The 20,649-nt window shown below is 39.6% G+C and overlaps 1 protein-coding gene across 1 annotated transcript in view; it reads left to right on the top strand.

The window, feature by feature from the left end:
- Window positions 1-11,812, top strand: part of LOC133095743 (T-cell activation inhibitor, mitochondrial-like) — a 29,321-nt gene extending 17,509 nt beyond the window's left edge. Inside the window, 6 exon segments of the mRNA XM_061197466.1 lie at window positions 2,317-2,428; window positions 5,085-5,182; window positions 5,474-5,565; window positions 9,662-9,894; window positions 10,856-10,987; window positions 11,672-11,812. Of these exon segments, the coding sequence (XP_061053449.1) occupies window positions 2,317-2,428; window positions 5,085-5,182; window positions 5,474-5,565; window positions 9,662-9,894; window positions 10,856-10,987; window positions 11,672-11,687 (683 nt within the window). The 3' untranslated portion in view covers window positions 11,688-11,812.
- The last annotated feature ends 8,837 nt before the right edge of the window (window positions 11,813-20,649 follow it).

The raw sequence follows: 20,649 nt of genomic DNA on the forward strand, positions 1-20,649 counted from the left end.
CATGCTTTAACTTATATCATACACTTATTCACTCTTCTCCTTATTTATAGGCTAAGTCATTGTTTTTCAAATTATAAGTCATAACTTTAGTCTCTGTAACCTCCTTTAATCGGGAATGGTGCCTCAGTGTTTTCTTGTCTTCCATTACCTTGCTGTTATTTTGTAGAACGTCCCTCAATTTGAGTGTTTTGAGTTTATCTGGTATTTCTCATAATTAGAGTCCGGTTATTCATATTTGGCAGGAATACCCCGAAAGTGAAGTGTGTTGTTTTCAATGTTATATAGGAGGCATATGATGTTGATTATCCCATTACTAGTGATATTAACTTGGATCATTTGATTAAGGTGGTGTCTCCCAGTTTTTTCCCCAGTAAAGGAACTATTTTTCCCTTCAGTTAGTTTCTTTTGAGGAGATACTTAGGGCTATGTAAATATCCTTTTAACACTGAATTTTTACCCCTTAGCTCTAGTGCTCATTGATGATTTTTGCCTGAATCACATACTACGAAGATGGTTGCCAAATGGCAATTTTCTAACCTTATCATCCCTTCAAGCCGGCTCCTATGTCCCCGTCATTCTTTGAGAACTCTCTTACTTCCTGGTTCACCAAGGTGTTCCAGGCTCATCTGGACTTTCCCTGGCCCAGTGTTTGATTGAACCATTTTGCCGAGAAGCTCTGGTTCTTTTTAGGAGGGAATGATTTTTAGAAACCAAGATCTGGGTGGTGCATGTCTCAATTTTTACTGAACTTCTCAGTGGCCAGAGGTAGGAATCATGTATCTTTGTCTTTGTATCTACAGATAGATCTAATGTCTACATAGATAGATAGATAGATAGGTAGAAAGAAAGAAAATGCCATGTGTAGAACCTTCATTTTTATCTCAGTGTTTAGACACAAAACACAAAAATTGTTAAACTAGATCAGTTAAATTTTATACACTAAATGTAAGAATTCCAACAATCAGATCATGAATATATAATCATAAGATTATATTTCATTCTACAGTTAAGACATTTGGTTCCCAAACCCAACCTGGTATGCCATTTGATAATTCATTTGTCAAAAAAAATCATCCTTTCTATTACATAATTTAAAGTAAATTGATTAACACGTATGACTTAATAAATGAGGAAAAGGTTGAAAAATTGTAATAGCTAATAATCGTGATATAAAATAAGATATGATTTTCTTATTTCTCACACAGAAAGCAGAAATAAAATCTTTACCAATATTCTTAAAGGGGGAGTAGGAAGAATTATTAATGACTGTACACATTTAGTGAATCAAAAAAATGTGGACTATAGGGAATTCCCTGGCGGTCCAGTGGTTAGGGCTCCGTGCTGCTCGGTACGAGGCCACCCCGGGCTGCCCTCAGCTCTTTTCTGAAAGCTCTCGCCTTCTAATCCTTACGCCGGCTTTGATGTTTATTTTCTCTTTTAAGACTTCACTGAGGTAAACGTTCTAAGAAATGCAGAATTAAAAGAACATCTTTCTGCTGAGCCTATGATGTAGTTGACGGGGGAAAATAATAAAGGCGGAGAGAGGTGAGACTAGAGCTGGGCATTTGGTCGGGTGGGAAGGAACCGAGGGGCAAACAGACCCACCCGACGGGAGCGTGTGGACGGAGACACCGAGACTGGTAAGGCCTGACCAGTGGGAGCACTTGGACAGAGAGCTGAGGGGCTGAGCGGGGAGAGCTCGGGGTGCTGACAACCAAGGCGAAAACGAAGCAAGAGACGGGGTCTACCCAGCTAGAATCCACAGTTACCTCCGCACGTCCCTGCCTCAGGAAACACTGCCTGTTGAATGTCACCAGCACCATTAGGTGCGTCTTCTGAACTGACTTTTTCCCCGTCTGGCTGCACTAGGACAGCATCTGCTCACGTGCCCCAGTAGGAAAAGGGTCGCCTGTAGATGACCGATGCAAGTGGCGGTCCAGTACAGCCTGCCTCAAAGTGCAGTAAACATAAGTGAGGTTTGAAGTACCTTTAATTCTTTAAAAATCATCCCATCTCTGGAAATCTAGCAACAGGCTGGGTGTAATTTAAATTGAATTTTCTTGATAGACAAAGGAAGTTGTCATAAGTAGAATATGATTTAACAGATGCTGGCAGTTCTCCAAGAAACCTATTTTAGAAGTATTTACTCTAAAAGAATAGACTTGGCAGCAGTACTTATAATTTGGTAAACGTTTGATGGCAAACTCGGTTTAACACTGGGGCTGCTTTAAGTCAATGAACACGTCGTTCAATAGTAGAAATGTTTGCATTATAGTTAGTATTGCAAAGTGTATATCTCTGTTTTTTTCTTTCTAGATAACAATGGGAAAAGTGCTGTTAAAAAGCTGAAGAATAGTTTGCCACTTAGAAAAGAACTAGATCGTTTAAAAGATGAACTGTCCCATCAATTGCAGCTCTCAGATATCAGGTAATGAGGAAGAGAAAACCTAATTTAGAGATTAAAATAAACGTGCTTTACCTATTGGTAAAGGTTTGTTTCTAACAGTTAAATATTTGCATCTTTAGTTATTCTGTTAACTAAATATTCTTTCGTTATCATTTTATGAAAGTAATCAAATGTTTATGTAGGAAACTAATATGAATTTCTTGTTTAAAATAGTGAAGTAAAGTTTAGATACTGACATTTTTAGCATAATAGTTTTTTTTTACACAATGAATTTGTAATAAAAATATCCTTTTCCATATACCCATAATGTATAAAAAATAATTATTTCCCCCTCATATACGATTGGTATTCAAGTTTAAAAAGATAAAGGGAGAGAAAAAATAAATGTTGTATTCTTTGGTTCTGTGTTATATAGCATGACTTTTTTTTTCTAATTGAGGTATAATTGACATATAACATTATATTAGTTCCAAGTGTTTTACATAATAATTCATTATTTGTATACATTGCAAAGTGATCACAATAAGTCTAGTTAACATCTATCGCCATATATGGTTACAAATTTTTTTTTCTTGTGATTAGAACTTTTAAGATCTACTCTTTTAGCAACTTTCAAAAATGTAATACAGTATTATTAACTATAGTCACCGTATAACATGACTTCTTAAATAAGTTTTTATAAACTTAGGAATCATAGTTATATAAAGATACATGCTGAAGTTTATCATAAAAATAGATTTAACAGCTGTTACAACCCTAAGGAGGGGGTGGTGTGATTCAATCATGGGACTCTGCATTACAAGAACCCTGAGATATTGTCATCTGGTCTGGAGCTTAAACTTCTATTACTCTTTGCTGTAGCCTGTTTTGTTGTTTTCAGCCATCATTATCAGGACTTTTTACTTATATTGAACCAAATGACCATTTGGGTACCATAACAGCACCTTTTTCCTGGGCTTGCAGAATACAGATAGTACTTATATGTTCTATTCTTATGTATTCAAATCATAGTTGTCCAAGATAATTCAAATTTTAGAGGAAAGTGTTTACACTTGGACTGTGTGGGATGTTTGGGTTTGTGCTGGTAGCTGCTGTCTTTTCATCACATCCAAGCTTTGATTAGAGGGGGCCCTTCCAATTCCATAATCTAGTAACATAGACTTTACTAACTAAAAAGAAAATAATAAGATCCTTTTAAAAGGTTTATAAAAAACAAATTAATATGCATGAAAATAACTTTTTCTAAATAAATTTTTAAAAATCTGAGAAAGCAGACTGGGATCAGAAAAATGAAAGGGTTTCTTAAACATAAAGAGTAACAAAACAGGGACTTCCCTGGTGGTGCAGTGGTTAAGAATCCACCTGCCAATGCAGGGGACACAGATTCAAGCCCTGGTCCAGGAAGATCCCACATGCCGCGGAGCACCTAAGCCCGTGCGCCACAACTACTGAGCCTGCGCTCTAGAGCCTGTGTGCTCCGCAACAAGAGAAGCCACCACAATGAAGAAACCCACACACCACAACAAAGAGTAGCCCCCGATCGCCACAACTAGAGAAAGCCCGCGCACAGCAATGAAGACCCAACTCAGCCAAAAATAAATAAATAAATTTTAAAAAGAGTAATAAAACATTATTTTACAATATAGTGGAGAAATTTCTCAGCTTTAATTCTTACTATGGTAGATATCAATAGCTATAACCCATATAAACAAAAGCTCTTCGAGGTTCTCAGTTTGTAAGAGTGCAAAGGGGTCCTGAGACCAGAACATTTGAGGACCGTGGACGTGAGTGTCTCGCTTACCGGGAAGTTAACAAGTCTCCAACAAAAGGAAGCATTGTGACTGATGACATTGTGTGTTAAAGGAATAATTTTGAAAGCCGATTTCACTTTATCAGAAATGACATTCATCAGAATTGGTGTTAGGATGAAGAAGGAACCTAAGTTTTCTGAAAGCCTGTTGAGTGCCTTACTCCTTCACATGTTCATCCCCTATGATTTATGCCACCTGTGCTGTAAGAAGTGTCCCCACTGGGCAAGCATGAAGAGGAACCTTAGGAAGACCAGAGCAGTTTGTTGAAGGTCACAGAGCTAGTCAATCACAGAATTAGAATCCGAAGGTTGGTTTTCTGACACCACTTAATACCGGTGCTCTTTACACATACACAGAAGCGCCTCTGTGACATCATGCGAATATCAAGTTCCATTTTGTCACTGAGATGTAATAATGTTCATCTATAAAATGAGCAGATTACACGATGTCGTAAAAATCATCTTCTCTAGAATATGATAAAAAAAATTCTGATAAACCAAACTGGAATTCCTAGTTGGAACTTAAATCTAAGACAACATCATCGTCTTTGAACAACGTAAAGAAGGAAAAGATCTTTGTCAAAGTTTTCCCCATTTCATCCTCTTATTTTAAGAGAAACAACACAGTGTATTTGCTTGTTTTAAGTCTTTGGATAGCTGAATATAGTGCTAAGATTTTTACCCTCTGGTAAACGATTCATTTCCCAGTTGGCTGCTTCTTGAAAAATGAGTTAGTTTGGAAACATGTTGTGTGTCTCCTTGACAAAGCAACTCCTCGGCTTTCCCGGAGTCAAGCAGTGGGGGCGCGTGTGTGCCTCCCTCTGGGGGGACACGGGTGTTAATGGGCCGTGTGCTCTGTTGGACCAGGTGGCAGAGGAGCTGGGGCATCGCCCACCGCTGCAGCCAGCTGCACAGTTTAGGCCGCTTAGCCCAGCAGAACTTGGAAACCCTTAAAAATGCAAAAGGTAAACAATTTCCATTCACTTCCGAAATCCATATCGCTTAATGGCTACACACATCTGTAAAATCTAGAGGAAAGCTAAGTGTTAAAAGTCTTTGTATTGATAGATGTGACTTTATATCAGCTGAAGTTTTAAATCTGTTCCTTTGAATTAAACAGTGACAAAAAATTAGGCTTTAAGTTTCTACTGAATTTAATCCTGAGTTGATACATGAAATTTATGTAATTATTTAGACAGTGCTGAAAGAATGAAGCCTCTCTGGACAGTGACCAAAGGTTTGTGTTTTACCATCAGGATGTACAATAATATTTACAGACCGGTCCGGGGTGAGTGCAGTGGACCATGTGATGCTGGGAACAATGGATGTCCATCATCACCGGACAAAAGTAAGAAAAAGCTTAAAAGCAAAAAAAAAATCTCTGATTTGTCATCGACATGCTTTTGTTTCAAACTATGCTAATATAGCAATGAACTAAAAAATTTTGAGTCATAGTTTCAGCTGTTTGCAAATCAGATGCTTAATAATTTGTAGTTTAAATTCTTAGAGGACTGATTTTTTTTTTAAGATTTACTTTTTATTTATTTATTTATTTTTGGCTGTATCGGATCTTAGTTGCGGCATGCTGGATCTTCTTTGAGACATGTGGGATCTTTTGTTGCTGCACACAGGCTCTTTGTTGCAGCGTGAGGGCTTGTCTCTTATTGTGGCGTGTGGGTTTTTTCTCTCTAGTTGTGGCCCACAGGCTCCAGGGCGCATGGGCTCAGTAGTTGCGGCGTGTGGGCTTAGTTGCCCCATGCACGTGGGATCTTAGTTCCATCGAACCTGCGTCCCCTGCATTGTATGGCGGATTCTTTACCACTGGACCACCAGGGAAGTCCCTAGAGGACTGATTTTTAAGTCCATTTTTATTTGGAAATTTTATAGTCTTTTCTAAAGCACAGTCTAAAGGCCTGCATTCTGTTGTTTTGTTTGTTTTGTTTTTAACAGATTTTGTGGTATAATTGACATACAATAAATGTACATATTTAGTGGGTATAATTTGATGAGACCTGACATGTAAATACCCGTGAAACCCTTACCATAATCAGGATAGTGAACACATCTGTCACCCACAAAAGAATGCTCATGTCCCTTGTAAACCCTCTCTTCCATCCCACCACCCCTACCCAAGCAACCACTGGTCTGCTTTCTGTCACTATAGATTATATTTCTAGAGTTTTATGTAAGTGGAAGCACAGAGTTTGTACTTTCGTGGTGTTTGATTTCTTTCACTCAGCATAATTATTTTGAGATTCATCCATCCTATTGCATGTATCAAGCATTTATTCCTTTTTATTTCCACTTAGTATTCCATCATATGGATGTACCACAGTTTTTTTTTATCCATTCACTTGTTAATGGACATTGGGTTATGTCAGCTTTTGGCCATTAGAAATAAAGCTGCTATGAATATTTTTCTACAAATATTTATATGGACATATATTTCCTTTTCTCTTGGGTAAATACCTAAAAGTGGAATGGCCGGATATGTTAGGGTATTTTAACTTTTTGAGAAACTGCTAACACTCGCTATGGTCATCTTTTTAATTTTAGCCACTCTAAGAGGTGTGTGGTTCTATCTCATTGTGGGTTTAATTTGCATTTCTCTAATGATAAATGGTGGTGAGCATCTTTTCATGTGCTTTTTTGCCATCCATATATCTTCTTTGGTGAAATATCTGTTCAAATCAAATATCTTGTAGAAAATATTTGCAAACCACCTATCTGACAAAGTCTTTGTATCTAAATATATAAAGAACTCTTAAAGCTCAACAGTAAAAAAATAAACAATGAATTAGAAAATGGGCAAAATACATGAACAGATATGTCACGGAAGAGGACATATAGATGACAAATAAACACATGAAAAGCCATAGGGAAATGCAAATTAAAACTGCACTGATGGACTTCCCTGGTGGCGCAGTGGTTAAGAATCTGCCTGCCAATGCAGGGGACACAAGTTCGAGCCCTGGTCCAGGAAGATCCCACATGCCACGGAGCAACTAAGCCCGTGTGCCACAACTACTGAGCCTGTGCTCTAGAGCCTGCGAGCCACAACTACTGAGCCTGAGTGCCACGACTACTGAAGCCCGTGTGCCTAGAGCCCATGCTCTGCAACAAGAGAAGCCACCTCAATGAGAAGCCCGTGCACCGCAACGAACAGTAGCCCCTGCTCACCGCAACTAGAGAAAGCCCGCGCACAGCAACAAAGACCCAACGCAGCCAAAAATAAAATAAATAAATTAAAAAAAGAAGTGTATTATAAATACTTTGTAGAATTTTTATACTGCTATTGCTTTTATTATAACAGAGTTTTTGATGCCTTTCAACTCCTCTAATATAACTGCAATTTTCTGTATAAAATCTGAGTCCGTAATGTAAGACACAGGTCCTTTCCCGACCCAGCGCCACCTGCCTCTTCAGCCTCGCCTCCTTCCACGTAGGCCACGTGTGCCACCCTCCAGCCACACCAAACTCCTTGTTTTTGAACCTGCTTTGTCCCTATTGGTGCTTCCAAGTTTGCACATGCTTTTTTCTTCCCTTGAAACTTTCCCACATGCAGCTAACCTTCTCTATTCCTTTTTTTTTTAATTGAAATAGTTGATTTACAATGTTGTGTTAGTTTCTGGTATACAGCAAAGTAATTCAGTTATATATCACATACATATTCTTTTTTTAAAATAAATTTATTTATTTATTTTTGGCTGCGTTGGGTCTTCGTTGCTGGGAGCGGGCTTTCTCTAGTTGTTTTCTATGTCTGTGAGTCCGTTTCTGCTTTGTAGATAAGTTCATTTGTGTCATATTTTAGATTCCACATGTACGTATTATTATATGGTATTTGTTTTTCTCTTTCTGACTTACTTGGTAAGTCAGTATAATAATCTCTAAGTTCATCCATGTAAATGGCATTATTTCCTTCTTTTTTATGGCTGAGTAGTATTCCCTTGTGTGTGTGTGTGCATGCCACATCTTCTTTATCCATTCATCTGTCAGTGTACATTTAAGTTGTTTCCATGTCTTGGCTCTTGTAAGTAGTGCTACTTTGAACACTGGGGTGCATGTATATTTTTGTATTATACTTTTGTCTGGCTATATGCCCAGGAGTGGGATTGCTGGATCATATGGCAACTCTTTTTAGTTTTTCTTTTTCTTTTTTTTTTGGCCAAGCAGCTTGCCGGGATCTTAGTTCCCCGACCAGGGATTAAACCTGTGCCCTCAGCAGTGAAAGCACAGAATCTTAACCACTGGACCACCAGTGAATTCCCACTATTTTTAGTTTTTTAAGGAACTTCCGTATTGTTTTCATAGTGACTGTACCAATTTCCATTCCCACCAACAGTATAGGAGGGTTCCCTTTTCTCCACACCCTCTCCAGCATTTTTTTTTAAAATTTATTTTTGGCTGCATTGGGTCTTTGTTGCTGCACGCAGGCTTTCTCTCTAGTTGTGGTGAGTGGTGGTTACTCTTTGTTGAGGTGCGTGGGCTTCTCAGAGCGGTGGCTTCTCTTGTTGTGGAGCACGGGCTCTAGGGCATACAGGCTTCAGTAGTTACGGTGCGCGGGCTCAGTAATTGTGGCCCATGGGCTTATTTGCTCCACGGCATGTGGGATCTTGTCTCCTGCATGTCTCCTGCATTGGCAGGTGGATTCTTAACCACTGCACCAGGAGGGAAGTCCCTCCAGTGTTTATTATTTGTAGACTTTTTGGTGATGGTCATTCTGGCCAGTGTGAGGTGGTACCTCATTGTAGTTTTGATTTGCATTTCTCTAATAATTAGTGATGCATCTAACCTTCTCTAAATCCTCTTTATCTTTTCATATTGGTTATGTTAGACATCCTTGGAAACCTTTGCTTGACCCTCCAATCGCTTCACCCTGATGTGGCACTTGGTACGCTGAATTCTGATTCTTGTTTTGTTTCCCTGCACCCTGACCATAAGCCCCTGGGAGACGGGGACACAAATTCTTATCATCTCTCTACTCCAAGGGCCCAGTTTAGTGTTTAAGTACATGGTAGGTGCTTCATAATAGAATTTAGTTGAATTAAGGGAAATTCTGAGGAAATAGATTTGCAATTGAAATATGTAGACTTTATTTCTAAAACCCTTCTTTATTACACCATTTAATCTTTCTAACCTAATTTGAGATTCTTACCTGAATATTTAAATGCTAGGACTTATTTTTATTTGGAACATATTTCTTTTCTTCGGCAATCTCTTCAATTCCTAGCTAAAAGTTCCTAAGATTTACAGTGGTTTGTTTTGAATATTAGTATTTCCAGCACTCCATAGCTTTTTTCTTATTGCTTACTTGAACTTTCCTTCTAGGAAAATAATTTTCTTGTTAGAATTCCTCAATACCATTTATTGGAGTCCTAAACTTGGACTATTAAAGTACCATCAAACTAAATATTTCTTCCTTTTTTTTTTTTTAAATACTGTAGCTTTTTGAAAGATTACTGAGTTATTTTGACCTGCAGAGGAGGCTGATGCTTCTGGAGGACCAAATAAGCTATCTTCTAGGAGGCATCCAAGTTGTTTATATCGAAGAATTACAGCCAGTGTTGACACTTGAAGAATATTACTCTCTTCTCGACGTGTTCTATAATAGACTCTTGAAAAGTCGAATACCTTTTCACCCTCGAAGTTTGCGTGGTTTGCAAATGATCCTTAACAGGCAAGTATCTAAAACAATTACTTTTATTCATTCACTCAGATGGGCTGTGTGAGTCCATGCATGAAATTGTTTTGTATTTCCACGTGTGATTCTTAGGAATTAAAGAAAGGAATGTCACCACCTCTGTTGGCAACACTCTCTTACACATGAGAAAAGCCAACATGAGAGGATTGAAAGATTGAGTCTCTAGAACATTCTGTAAATATATTGCCACTTACAGGGCAAATCAGCCCTGTGGAAAACTTTATAGGATTAAACTAATGTGAAATCAACAGTGTGCATATCAGGCACCATGCTTGGTACTTAAATGCATTATCTCTTTAGCTCTCACAACCTCACCATGGTGTGGGTTACTACCCCCATCTTACAGATGAGGAAGGTCACAGGGTCGGGAAGGGTGTGGTCATCCTGATAGTGTGTCTCTTTGGGGAGAGCAAAACTTCAAATCAATTCTGCTATATAGGAAGTCCACTACATATGAACCTTCAAGTTGCAAACTTTCAAAGATGCAAACGTGCGTTCACATGTCCAATCTCTTAAGTTAGTTCATGTGTCTGGTGTACATTGTCACATGCGTGCATCCTCTACAAGTGGTTGTGCTTTTGTGTACTTCACTGTACAGTACTGTAGAGAGTACAGTAGTACAGTATCTTTATTTCAAGTGTTTGTTTTTTATGTATTATTTGTGTGAAAAGTATTATAAACCTACTAGAGTACAGTGCTATATAGCCAATTGTGTTAGTTGGGTACCTAGGCTAACTTGTTGGACTTAACAAATTGGACTTAGGAACGCACTCTCGGAACGGAACTCGTTCACATGTAGGGGACTTACTGTACCTTTAAGGTGGATTTTCTTGATGGGTTCCTTTTCCATTAATCAGACTAAGAAAATCATTTCTTTGGGGGTGGAATGGGGGTGGAGAGGTCGCTGATTTTTCCTTTTACGTATGCTTTATTACAGTGACAGATATGCTCCAAGTCTGCACGAACTTGGGCATTTTAACATTCCGATCCTCTGCGATCCAGCAAACCTCCAGTGGTTTATTCTCACCAAAGCCCAACAGGCAAGAGAGAACATGAAAAGAAAAGAAGAGTGAGTTCCCTTAGCCCTCTTCCTGTCTTACCATTCCGTCTAATCGTTAAAAATATTCAGGTAGTCAGAACTCATAAGTATGGTAAATTAAAACTGTACTGAACTTAGGAAATCGACTGTATTAAACTGCATGTCACTTAGGAGTAACATATTTATTTATCCCCCTCGGTTGTGCCAGGGATTGGATGTGGCTCTTTTCTCAGTATAATAACCTCAGTTGCATTCCCACCATGTGCCTCAATTTGAGAAGCAGGGCTTGTTAATATAAAAGTCAACTCAGGAGGAGAATGAAAGATAAGAGTATCAGAAAGAAACTGTGCAGATGGAAAAGGGTGGCAACAAGGGGGGAAAACTCAGTTACTACTTGATTAATTGGAATCTTCACTGTTTAAAATTTTGAAATCTGCTGATAGAAAACAAGCCTCGTCTGCACTGTCATTAAATTGAGAAGAAATCTTAAAGTGAAAAAGGTTTTTGGTTCATAAGCAGGGCTGTTTCTATGCCATTTGTATCTTTGAAGGAATCCTGTTGTAGTCAGTAGTTTTGTAGGCAGTAAGATAGTGTTGATGATGTTTCATGGATCTACTATGAAGAAAGGGAGAGTATTATATTCAAAACAGGGTGGTTTTCCTAAAGATGTGGCCTAAGGAGGTTTGGCTAGCAAGGATTCATTCATTCATGCAGCCGTCATTTGCTGTGACCGTTGCGGATCGGAAGCTGTGAAAGGCGCCACTGGTAGAAAGATGAAGGCCTGGTCCCCAGGCTCGCAGGAGACACAGGTGCCCTCAGCGTCAGGGGTGGTGGACGGAGAGGGGTCACGCGTGAGAGGAGCCGAGGCTGATGCTCTGGGAAGGGAACAGGAAGCAGAGGCTGTGGCCGAGGACGACGAGCTGACGTGTCGGGGAGGAGGGTAAGGAGGGCGGGGGCAGGAGCCTGGTGGGCGGAGGACCGGGGTGATTGTCCGAGTGTGCTGCTGGGGCCCCCCCTCTGGTTACTTACTTCTCTGGCCTCGCTGCCCGTTCTCTCCTCGATCTACACAAATTGCTTGTTTAAAAAGCCAAGGATGTGAAACAGAAAGGGTGGCCACGCAGGAGGGCTGTGGACATGATCCGTTTCCCAGGAGATGATGGTGTCATTTTATGCATCAAATAAGTGAAGGAGTCACATATCTGTTTCACTTGTGGAATTGGTGACAGTTCTTGGCCAGATGCTACGGCACGAATAGCCTGCTTCTTGATTGGTTGGAGAGCCTTTGTGTTTGTGATGTTACATTTTCTAACCATAAGTTTGTTTTTGAACTCTATGAGTCTGTTTCTGTGTTGTTAATAAGTTCATTTGAATCACTTTTTCTTTAGATTCCACATGTAAGTGATATCATATTTGTCTTTCTCTGACTCCTTCCTTCCCTTCATATGATCATCTCTAGGTCAATCAATGTTTCTGCAAATGGCATTATTTTGTTCTTTTTAATGGATGAGTAATATTCCATTCTATGTATGTACCACATCTTCTTTGTCCATTCCTCTGTCAGTGGACATTAAGGTTGCTTCTCTGTCTTGGCTCTTTTAAATAGTGCATGAATGTTCTGGTGCATGTGTCTGTTGGAATGATGGTTTTCTCCAGATATACCCCCAGCAGTGAGATTGCCGGATCATATGGTAGCTCTAGTTTGAGTTTTTAAAAGAACCTCCATACTGTTCTCCATGGTGGCTGTTACCAATTTCCATTCCCACCAAGACATAGTAAGGTTCCCTTTTCTCCACACTCTCTCCTGCATTTATTATTTGTAGACTTTTTGATGATGGCCATTCTGAATGGTGCGAGGTGATATCTTGTTGTAGTTTTGATTTGCATTTCTCCGATAATTAGTGATGTTGAGCACCTTTTCATGTGTTTTTTTTTTATACAGTGTGAGGAAAATGTACCTTAAGAAGCTGGCTTCCTGAAAGTCAGCCCTGTTTTGAATTCTTTTTCCTTTTTTTTTTTTTTTAACATCTTTATTGGAGTATAATTGCTTTACAATGGTGTGTTAGTTTCTCCTGTATAACAAAGTGAGTCAGCTGTACATATACATATATCCCCATATCCCCTCCCTCTTGCGTTTCCCTCCCCCCTCCCTATCCCACCCCTCTAGGTGGTCACAAAGCACTGAGCTGATCTCCCTGTGCTATGCGGCTGCTTCCCACTAGCTATCTATTTTACATTTGGTAGTGTATATATGTCCATGCCACTCTCTCACTTCATCCCAGCTTACCCTTCCCCCTCCCCGTGTCCTCAAGTCCATTCTCTATGTCTGCGTCTTTATTCCTGTCCTGCCTCTAGGTTCTTCAGAACCATTTTTTTTTTTAGATTCCATATATATGTGTTAGCATACGGTATTTGTTTTTCCCTTTCTGACTTACTTCACTCTGTATGACAGACTCTGTCCATCCACCTCACTACAAATAACTCAATTTCGTTTCTTTTTATGGCTGAGTAATATTCCATTGTATATATGTGCCACATCTTCTTTATCCATTCATCTGTCGATGGACACTTGGGTTGCTTCCATGTCCTGGCTATTGTAAATAGTGCTGCAATGAACATTGTGGTACATGACTCTTTTTAAACTATGGTTTTCTCAGGGTATACTCCCAGTAGTGGGATTGCTGGGTTGTATGGTAGTTCTATTTTTGTTTTTTTAAGGAACCTCCATACTGTTCTCCGTAGTGGCTGTATCAATTTTCATTCCCACCAACAGTACAAGAAGGTTCCCTTTTCTCCACACCCTCTCCAGCACTTATCGTTGTAGACTTGTTGATGATCACCATTGTGACTGGTGTGAGGTGATATCTCGCTGTAGTTTATTTTTTAAAATTTTAATTTAATTTTATAATTTTTTGGCTGCGTTGGGTCTTCGTTGCTGCCTGTGGGCTTTCTCTAGTTGTGGTGAACGGGGGCTACTCTTTGTTGCGGTGCATGGGTTTCTCATTGCGGTGGCTTCTCTTGTTGCAGAACACGGGCTCTAGGCGCGCAAGCTTCAGTAGTTGCAGCACGTGGGTTCAGTAGTTGCTGCGTGTGGACTCTAGGGTGAGTGGGCTTCAGTAGTTGTGGCACACAGGCTCAGTAGTTGTGGCTCGTGGGCTCTAGAGAGCAGGCTCAGTAGTTGTGGAGCACGGATTTAGTTGCTCTGCGGCATGTGGGATCTTCCCGGATCAGGGCTTGAACCCGTGTCCCCTGCCTTGGCAGGCAGATTCTTAACCACTGCGCCACCAGGGAAGTCCCTGTTTATCTATTTTAAGTATAGTAGTGTGTATATGCTAATCCCAAACTCCCATTTTATCCTTCCCCACCACCTTTCCCCTTTCATAACCATAAGTTTGTTTTCTAAGTTTATTTGTATCTTGTCTTTTTGTTACTGAGTTGTATGAGCTATTTGTATACTTTGGGAATAAGCCTTTTCAGTCAAATTGTTTGCAAATATTTTATTCCAGTCCACAAGTTGTCTTTTCATTTTGTTTATGCTTTCCTGTGCTGCACAGAATGTTTTAAGTTAGATTAGGTCCCATTTGTTTATTTTTGCTTTTATTTTGTTTGCCTTGGGAGACTTACCTAAAAAAATATTGGCACGATTTATGCCAGAGACTGTTTTGCCTGGATTCCTTTCTAGGAATTTTATGATGTTATGTCTTATATTTCAGTCTCTAAGTCATTTTGAGTTTATTTTTTTGTATGGTGCAAGGGAGTGTTCTAACTTCATTGATTTACATGGCCCTATCCAGTTTTCGCAGCACGTTTTGCTGAAGAGACTGTCTTTTTTCCGTTGAATATTCTTGCCTCCTTTGTTGAAGATTAATTGACTGTAGGTGTGTGGTATTATTTCTTGTTTTTCTATTCTGTTTCTTTGACCCATATGTGTGTGTTTGTGCCAATACTGTACAGTTTTGATTACTGTAGCTTTGTAGTATTGTCTGAAGTCTGGGGGGGTGGTCAATGCCTTCAGCTTTCTCCTTTTTTCTCAGTTTTGCTTTGGCAATTCTGGGTCTTTTGTGGTTCCATATCAATTTTAGGATTATTTGTTCTAGTTCTGTGAGAAATGTCATGCGTAATTTGATAGGGACTGCCTTAAATTTGTAGATTGCTTTGGGTAGTATGAACAATATTAATTCTTCCAGTCCAAGATCATGGGATATCTTTCCATTTCTTTGAATCATCTTCAATTTTTAAAAATCAATGTTTTATATTTCTCAGTGTATAAGTCTTTCACCTCCTTGTTCAGGTTTATTCTTAGGCTTGTTTTTTTCTTTTTTTTTCTAAGATGCACTTTTAAAAGGGATTGTTTTTTTACTTTTCCTTTCTGATATTTTATTAGTGTAAAGAAATTCAACAGATTTCTGTATGTTAATCTTGTATCCTGCTACATTGATGAATTTGTTCATGAGTTCGAATAGTTTTTTGTGTGGAGTCCATAGAGTTTTCTACATACAGTATCAAGTCATTTGCATATAATGTCAATTTTACCTCTTCCCTTCCACTTTGGATATCTTTTATTTCTTTTTCTTGTCTGATTGCTGTGGCTAAGACTTCCAATACTATGTTGAATAGAAGTGGTAAGAGTGGGCATCCTTGTCTTGTTCCACATTTTAGCAGGAAGGCGTTCAGCTTTTCACTGTTGAGTATTATATTGGCTTTGGGTTTGTCATAAATAGCGTTTATTATCCTGAAATATGTTCCCTCTATGCCCACTTTTGTAAGAGTTTATATCATGAATGGATGTTGCATTTTATCAAATGCTTTTTCTGCATCATTTTAGATGATCATGTGGTTTTTGTCTTTTGTTGATGTGGTGTATCACATTGATTGATTTTGTGTATGTTGAACCATCCTGTGACCCTGGTATGAATCCAACTTGATCATGGTATATGATCCTTTTTATGTGTTGTTGGATTTGGTTTGCTAATACTTTGTTGAGGATTTTTGCATGTATGTTCATCAAAGATACTGGCCTGTAATTTCTTTTTTGGTAGTGTCTTTGTCTGGTTTTGGTATCAGGGTGATGGTAGCTTCATAGAATGACTTTGGGAGTGTCCCTCCCCTTCAATCTTTTGGAAGAGTTTGAGAAAGATTGGTATAAGTTCTTCTTCTTTGTATGTTTCATAGAATTCCCCAGTGAAGCCATCTGGTCCTGGACTTTTGTTTGCAGGGAGTTTTTAAAATTACAGATTCTATTTCACTTCTAGTGATTAGTCTGTTCAAATTACCTATTTCTTCTTGGTTCAGTATTGGCAGGCTGTATGTTTCTAGAAACTTGTCCATTTCTTCTAGGTTGTCCAATTTTTTGGTATATAGTTGTTCATAGTATTTTCTTATTGTTTTTTGTATTTCTGAGGTATTGGTTGTTGTTTCCCCTCTTTCATTTCATATTTTGTTTATTTGGGTCCTCTCTCTTTTCTTGGTGAGCCTTGTCAGAGGTTTTTCGACGTTGTTTATGCTTTCAAAAACTGGCTCTTGGTTTTATTGATTTTTTCTATTTAAAAAAAATCTCTATTTGTTTCCTCTCTGATCTTTATTATTTCCTACCTTTTGCTGACTTTAAGTTTTGTATGTTTTTCTTTTTCTGATTATTTTAGGTGATAGGTTAATTCATTTATTTGAGATTTTTCTTATTTTTTTTGAGGAAGGCCTGTATCGCTATGAACTTCCCTCTTAGGACTGCTTTTGCTGTATCACATAGATTTTTGTATGGTTGTGTTTTAATTGTCATTTGTCTCGAGTATTTTTAATTTCCTCTTTGATTTCATCATTGACCCACTGGTTTTTACTAGCATGTTGTTTAGTCTCCATGTAATAACTTTTTTCTTGTTTCTCTTTCTGTTGTTGATTTCTAGTTTCATGCCACTGTGGTCAGAAAAGATGCTTGAAATAATTTCTATCCTTTTAAATTTGTTGAGGCTTGTTTTGTGTCCTAGTATGTAGCCTATCCTAGGGAATGTTCCATGTGTGCTTGAAGAGTATGTGTATTCTGTTTTTTGGGGGGATGTAATGTCCTGAAAATAACAATTGAGTCTAACTGTTCTATTGTGTCATTTAGGATCTCTGTTGCTTTACTGATTTTTCTGTCTGGAAGATCTCTCCCGTGATGTCAGTGGATTGTTAAAGTCTCCTACTATTGTTGTATTCCTGTCAATAGCTCCCTTAATCCATTAGTATTTGTTTTATGTATTTAGGTGCTCCTATATTGGGTGTATATATGTTAAGTATAATATCCTCTTCTTGTATTGATTCTTTTATATAGTGTCCTTCTTTTATGGCCTTTGTTTTAAAGTCTGTTTTGTCTGATGTGAGTATTGCTACCCCTGCTTTCTTGTCATTTCCATTTGCATGAAATAACTTTTTCCATCCCTTCACTTTCAATCTATGTGGGTATCTTATAGGTAGCATATTGTAGGCTCTTGTTTTATTATCCAATCTCTCACTCTGTGTCTTTTGATCAGAGCATTTAGTCCATTGACATTTAAGGTAATTATTGTTAGAGATATATTTATTGCCATTTTAAATCTTGCTTTCCCATTGATTTTGTATTTCTTCTTTGTTCCTTTATTTTCCTTTTTGTTTTCCTTTTGTGGTTTGATGGTTTTCTTTTGTATTATGTTTGAGTTCTCTTTTTGGTTTTTGTGAATCTATTGTATGTTTTTGATTTGTGGTTACCCTGGTTTTCAAATATGTTAACCCATTATTGTATCTACTTTCTTTAGACTGGTAGTCATATAAGCTCAAAAACAGTCTAGAAAAAAACCTACATTTTCTTACTCCCCTCTCCCACATTTTATGATTTTTGATGTCCTCTTTTACATCTTCATGTTTTGCTGTTCATTGTAGTTGTAATCACTTTCACAAAAAAAATTTATTTTAATCTATGTACTGGCTTATTTAAGTGATTTACTTTCCTATTTTGATTTTATCTTTCCAATAGATTCTTGGTTCTTTTCTGTTTAGAGAAGACCTTTCAATATTTCTTTAGGATAGGTTTAGTATTGCTGTATTCTTCTAGTCTTTGCTTGTCTGAGAAATTCTTTATCTCTCCTTCTATTCTAAATGATAATCTTGTTGGGTAGAGTATCCTCGTTTCCCTTTCAGGACACTGAATATATCTTGCCACTCCCTTCTGGCCTGCAAAGTTTTTGCAGAAAAATCCTCTGATAGCCTTATGGCAGGGAGGGGGTTCTCTTGTAATTGACTCTGTTTTTCTCTTGCTGCCTTTAGAATCTTCCCTTTATGTTTAAAATTTGCCATTTTGATTATAATATGTCTTGATGTAGGTCTGTTTGGGTTCATCTTCTTTGGAACTCTCTGTGCTTCCTGTATCTGTATATGTGTTTCCTTCTTTAGATTTGGGAAGTTTTCAGCCATAATTTCTTCAAATAGATTTTCAATCCCCTTTTCTCTTTCTTCTCCTTCTGGGATCCCTATTATGTGTATGTCAGCTCTCTTTGTATTATTCCAGAGGTCTCACATACTGCTTTCATTTTTTCTTTTTCCATTTGTCTTTCTGTCTGTTTTTCTGATTGGGTGATTCCCATTATTTTATCTTCCAGGTCACTTATTTGTTCTTCTGCATTATTTAGTTTGCTATCCATTGCCTTTAGCTTGGTTTTCATCTTGGCAAATGAGTCTTCTAATTTTGATTGGATCCTCTTTATAGTTTCTAGTTCCTTGTTACAGTGATCTGCATTTCTATTGATAGCTTTTCTTAATTCCTTCAGTATTTTTATTATCTCCTTTTTGAACTCAGGGTCTAGTAGACTGGAAAGGTCTGTTTCATTGTCAAAGAACAAATTCTCTTGTTCTTTTAATTGGGAGTGGTTTCTTAGTTTCTTCATTTTACTTATTTCTTTGACTCTATGAATTTAGGAGTAACAGTTATCTACTCTGGTCCTGAAGGGCTGTTTTTATGTGGGAGCATCCCTGCGTAGCCTGTGTGAGTCTAATATTTTTGGTGTGAGAGCTGTCTTTAGTATGGATGCCTGCCATGTCTTTCCTCAGTGTGTGCTGGCCGTTATCCCCTGGATAGGGGGTGTGATTGTTTTTGTGATGACCAGAGCCTGCACTGGATGTTGAGTGGGGCTTCTTGTTTGCTCTGTGGTTGTCACTGCCCTGTGACAGGGTCTGCTCCCCAGCTGTCAGAGTAGCAGCCTCCAGATCTGTTTCTAAGCTGTAGTGTGAGGTAGGTGAAACTGGAGTGCTCCCGCTGGGAGAGGAGCTGCTGAGTATTCCTCTGCAGTAGGTGTCCACTGGGAAGTGTGCTTTACGGCATTGCCCAGCACCCGTTGTGTGCGCTCACAAAGTACACTGTTGTTGGCACTGCCCTCAGCCCCGCCTCAGTCATGGCAACGCTGGCAATTGGCCCAGGTATTTCTCAGGCACTGTGCTTACAAAGCCACAGGTGCAGATCTGCCAAAGTCTGGCACCGGACCTGCTGTAGTCACACACCTGGACCTACTGTAGGAGCTATGGAATCAGCATAGACCCTGGCCCTGCCTCCGTGTGTGCACCTGCAAAGCCGGCTGCTGCTAATGCCGGTCCCACCCCAGCCATGGAGCACCAGTAATCCACACAGATGTTTCACAGGTGCTGTACTTACATAGTCAAACAGCCCCTGGGAACTGGCTCTGATTTCAGCCCCACCTCCACGTGTGGGCCACCTGCTGGGCTTGTGTGCTCCCAGAGCTCCTAGCAGCAGAGCCATGCCCACTGTGAGCACACCGAGAATGAGGCTGCTGTGGCAGGGACATGCCCCTCCCTTTGCCGTGTGTTAACAGTGGGGCTTCTGTGGCGGACCCAGGCTCTGTCCTGTGCACACCCCCGGTTGCGGCCTGGACCACATTCTAGTGTCTTCAGGCTGTTTCCATGCAGCAAACCCCAGTCCTCTCCCCGGGTCTGTCTGCTGAAACCTGAGTTTCAGCACCCAGCTCCCGTGTGCACCAGTAGATGCATGACTTGGGCTGGGGGGTGCAGTGAGGTGGCCAGGACCGTCTGTGCTGGTCTCTGTCCTGCCTGCCCAAGCTAACTGCTCTCCTCTCCTCTGAGCCTCTGAAGCTCCCTTTCTGTCCCGGCTGATTTCCTTGCCAGTGAAGGGGCTTCCCAAGATGAGGGAACCTTTCTTCTTCCACAGCTCCCTCCCAGGGGTGCAGGTCCTGTCCCGATTACTTTCTTTTGTCCTACCTGGTTATATGGTGATCTTTCTTGCAGCTTTGGATTATGAGATCTTCTCCCAGCATTCAGTAGGTATTCTGTGAGAACTGTTTCACATGTAGGTGTATTTTTGATGTATTTGTGAGAGGAGGTGAGCTCCACGTCCTTCTATTCCGGCATCTTGACCTACGCTCCCCCACCCCCCCACATGCATTCTTAGATGAGACAGGAGTGTTTTGAGACAGACAAACAGAGGACACGGAAGAGGAAGCACTGTGACCACAGAGGCAGAGATTGAAGTGATGTGGCCACCAGCCAAGGAACACTGACAGCCCCCGGAGGCTGAAAGAGGCAAAGAAAGGAAGGGAGGAACCTCTGGAGAGAGTGTGGCCCTGCTGACACCTTGATTTCAGACTTGTGGCCTCCAGAACCGTGAGAGAATAACTTTCTGTTGTTTGAAGCCCTGCCCAGTTTGTAATTTACATCAGCCA

The sequence above is a fragment of the Eubalaena glacialis genome, chromosome 7, assembly GCF_028564815.1.
Source record: "Eubalaena glacialis isolate mEubGla1 chromosome 7, mEubGla1.1.hap2.+ XY, whole genome shotgun sequence".
In the NCBI taxonomy this organism is placed as follows: domain Eukaryota; kingdom Metazoa; phylum Chordata; class Mammalia; order Artiodactyla; family Balaenidae; genus Eubalaena; species Eubalaena glacialis.